The sequence below is a fragment of the Mandrillus leucophaeus genome, unplaced genomic scaffold (assembly GCF_000951045.1).
Source record: "Mandrillus leucophaeus isolate KB7577 unplaced genomic scaffold, Mleu.le_1.0 Scaffold1099, whole genome shotgun sequence".
Classification (NCBI taxonomy): domain Eukaryota; kingdom Metazoa; phylum Chordata; class Mammalia; order Primates; family Cercopithecidae; genus Mandrillus; species Mandrillus leucophaeus.
The window spans coordinates 354,162-357,413 of record NW_012099198.1 but is presented as its reverse complement, the minus strand read 5'-3'; the positions used below and the strand labels follow the sequence as shown (position 1 = coordinate 357,413).

General features: G+C 41.4%; 1 protein-coding gene across 1 annotated transcript in view; it reads right to left on the bottom strand.

Annotated features, from left to right (window-relative positions):
- Window positions 1–3,252, bottom strand: part of PTPRJ (protein tyrosine phosphatase, receptor type, J) — a 71,427-nt gene that overhangs the window by 21,894 nt on the left and 46,281 nt on the right. The window contains exons 17-19 of the mRNA XM_011989842.1: window positions 1,772–1,813; window positions 1,263–1,271; window positions 1,076–1,163 (exon numbers count right to left, since the gene is read on the bottom strand). Of these exons, the coding sequence (XP_011845232.1) occupies window positions 1,076–1,163; window positions 1,263–1,271; window positions 1,772–1,813 (139 nt within the window). The remainder of the gene's footprint in view (window positions 1–1,075; window positions 1,164–1,262; window positions 1,272–1,771; window positions 1,814–3,252) is intronic.

Here is a 3,252-nt window from a genome sequence, read left to right as displayed (position 1 = left end):
CCCAGAAGCTGCAGAGGCAATGAAGGATGCTGCCCAGAGGCTTAGGAGGGAGTGTGGCCCTGCCCACACCTTAATTTGGGATTGTGGCCTCTAGACAGTAAATTTCTGTTGTTTTCAACCTCCCAGTTTGTGGGGCTTTTTTATGGCAGCCTAGAAAACTAATACAAAGGTTAAAATATAGGGAAAACTGCCTTCAAGCAGTTGCAACCTGGAGGAGAGGTGTACTGTACACAGAAAAAACTAACATTACAACAAGGCAGAATTAAAGAAATGCTGAATATTGATAACAAGCAACAGGGGAAACAAAGCAGTGTGAGTACACAGAACTCAAGTTCTCCTAATGGGATCCCAGAAAGCCCATGGAGGAGGCAGCATGTGCACTGTGCTGAGTGCTGAGCAGGATTTCAAGAGAGCAAAGGCAGAGATGCTGGACAGGGCAGCACATGAGGACGAGTGTGCATGGACACTCTGAGCAGGGCTAGTTCCTAGGCTGGTTGGAGCACAGCAGAGGGAACTGAAAGGCAGACACTGGCCAAGAAAGTCCTCGTGCAGGGCTTCATGTGAGCCTCACAAGCCACCCTAGGCCACACTGTCATCAAGCCCCAGACCTCTCCATGCCCATTTGGTTTCTTTCCAGCTCATATAGTTTCCTAAGTATTGTGGCTAATAGTTCCCTGACTTGAATTCCTAGTTTCTGTTAACAGTTTTCTAACTTTCAGGAAAAACAAGCCAATTTCTAAGGAAAGTGGCTGTGCTTCAGTCAGGAGTAGTCCAAGGTAGACATCCAGGACAGTATGACACAACAGGTTTGGAGCGCAGGTGCACAACCCTGAGGTTATATAGCCATTTAATGTAACCTGTTTGGGTGAGTTCATACCTGGCTTTGAGCCACTATTACCTGTGAGCAATATAACTGCACTGCTGACTCTGTAGGAGAGAGAATAAAGCCATGTCCCAACTGCCTACAGTCCCTCAAGTCCTTCAGCTACCTGCCACCCGTCCACCAACTCCCCTCGGACCCCAGCTTGGGTTAGAACCTGACACAATTAAAAACACAGTATTTACAGCAACGTACTTCATATTCCTCTGCGAACCCACAGTTGGAGTCGGCTTGCTGCTTCTTGAAGTAGGCCTCAAAATTCTCCACTCGGATTAACTTAGATCTAAGAAAACAAAACTTATCAGGATTTTTTACATTCAATGAAGTCCATGTTCAATAGAAAAGTACAAGTTATTAAAAAAAAAATAAAGAGAATACTCACTTTTTAGGTCTTCATGATAGAAAGGGAAAGAAAAAAATAAGCAATTAGAAAGACTCATTCATACTCTAGAGATGACAGTAAACAATCTTCCCAAAACAACAAAACCCAGGGTATAATTTGGCAAGAGGGGATCAGAGTACTATTATTCACAAAACACTAAAATATGAACCAGGAAATCTGATTTCTGGACCCTACTTTGTAAATAATTGGTTTTGTGACTTTAAGTAAGTGCTTCTCTCCCCTGGATCCTGATAACCATATGACTTTTTTAAATCAAAAAATACGTATTTATTGGTAGAAGAGTAGAACATGTCAAGGAAGCTAGCTTCAGGAGACTAATAAAACATAGATTCCTTGCAGAAAACAGAGTTAGCAAAAACTTCCAGATGATCATGGTCAAAATGTGCCAATCAGGAAAAATGACAGCAAGTTCCATCAAAAATTATTGATAGATAGTCACTGAACAGATTGGAGGATTTAAAATAAAGCTCATAATTTGAGAGACTTACTTAATTTGAGAAAAGGACACTTCATTATTCTTTGCATCTTTCCTGTTTTAAGAGAAAAGAGACCCATTAGACAAAAAAGGATTCCTTCCTGTGCTTTTCCCTTGCGTATCTGGAGTTGATGTCACCTATGAAATAAAGGTGTTACACCTTTTCCTCGGGCATTAGTTCACAGATGACACCAAATCCTGCCCCCTAATACTAAACTTAATGACCCAAGCTGCAAATGCTAATTATAAATTTGTGAAGTTATTTTCTTTTGTACTATCTACAAGAATGAAAAAAATCATATCCAAGTCACTTTTAAGAATTTCCTTGCAAATATATAGCAGTGACATTACTTTAATGTAAAGCAAGACTTGTTATTTCATATTTTGCTTTTGAGAAAGCTCTTCTGATAAATGAATGCAATAAATCAAAAAACATATCAGATCCAGAACTGGCAAGTTGGTGAGGCATCTGCACACTCCTGCACTATTGACTCAACTCTGCATTGGTGTTTAAGAACAACTTTCTGGAAGGCAATGTGGCAGTATGTATCAAAACTGAAAGCATGCATACCCACTGACCCAGCACTTGCCTAGCTTGGAATTTAGCCTAAGGAAATAATGGTGAATGTGCCCAAAGATTCAGGCACAAGGATAAGTAACTGTGGCCAAGAAAAATTTTAAAAAGTGGAAACACCTAGGAAATTGGCTAAATAGATCATGGTACTTCCATACAGTTGAATACTTTGTAGCCACTTAAAATGATGATGAAATGGGCCAGGCATGGTAGCTCATGTCTGTAATCCCAGCACTTTAGGAGACCAATGTGGGTGGATCACCTGAGGTCAGGAGTTTGAGACCAATGTGGCCAACATGGCAAAACTCCATCTCTACTAAAAATACAAAAAAAAATAGCCAGGTATGGTGGCGGGTGCCTATAATCCTAGCTACTCGGGAGGCTGAGGCAGGAGAATCACTTGAACCTAGGAGGCAGAGGTTGTGCTGAGCCAAGACCGTGCCATTGCACTCCAGCCTGGGCAACAAGAATGAAACTCTGTCTCAAAAAAAAAAAAAATGATGATGAAATGAAGCTGCCAACAATGTCTAAACTGAATAAAGCAGGCTAGATACTAACATATAACATGATTCCATGTGTGTGCACACATTTGTGTGTGAGTTTGGTCACATCAAAATGTTAAGAGTAGTTTTGTGTGGGTTCTGCGATTGCGGATTTCCTATTTATTTGTGCTCTTCTTTTCCGTATTTTTTGCCATAAGCATGTATTACTCTTATTTTTAACAAGAAACAATAAAACTGTTTTACCCAGCCACTGACTGATCCATCTCCCCCGCCCAAAATCAGAACCTAATCTGGCAGGGCGCGGTGGCTCACGCCTGTAATCCCAACACTTTGGGAGGCTGAGGCGGGCGGACCCCTTGAGGTAAGGAGTTCGAGACCAGCCTGGCCAATATGGTGAAACTCTGTCTCTACTAAAAT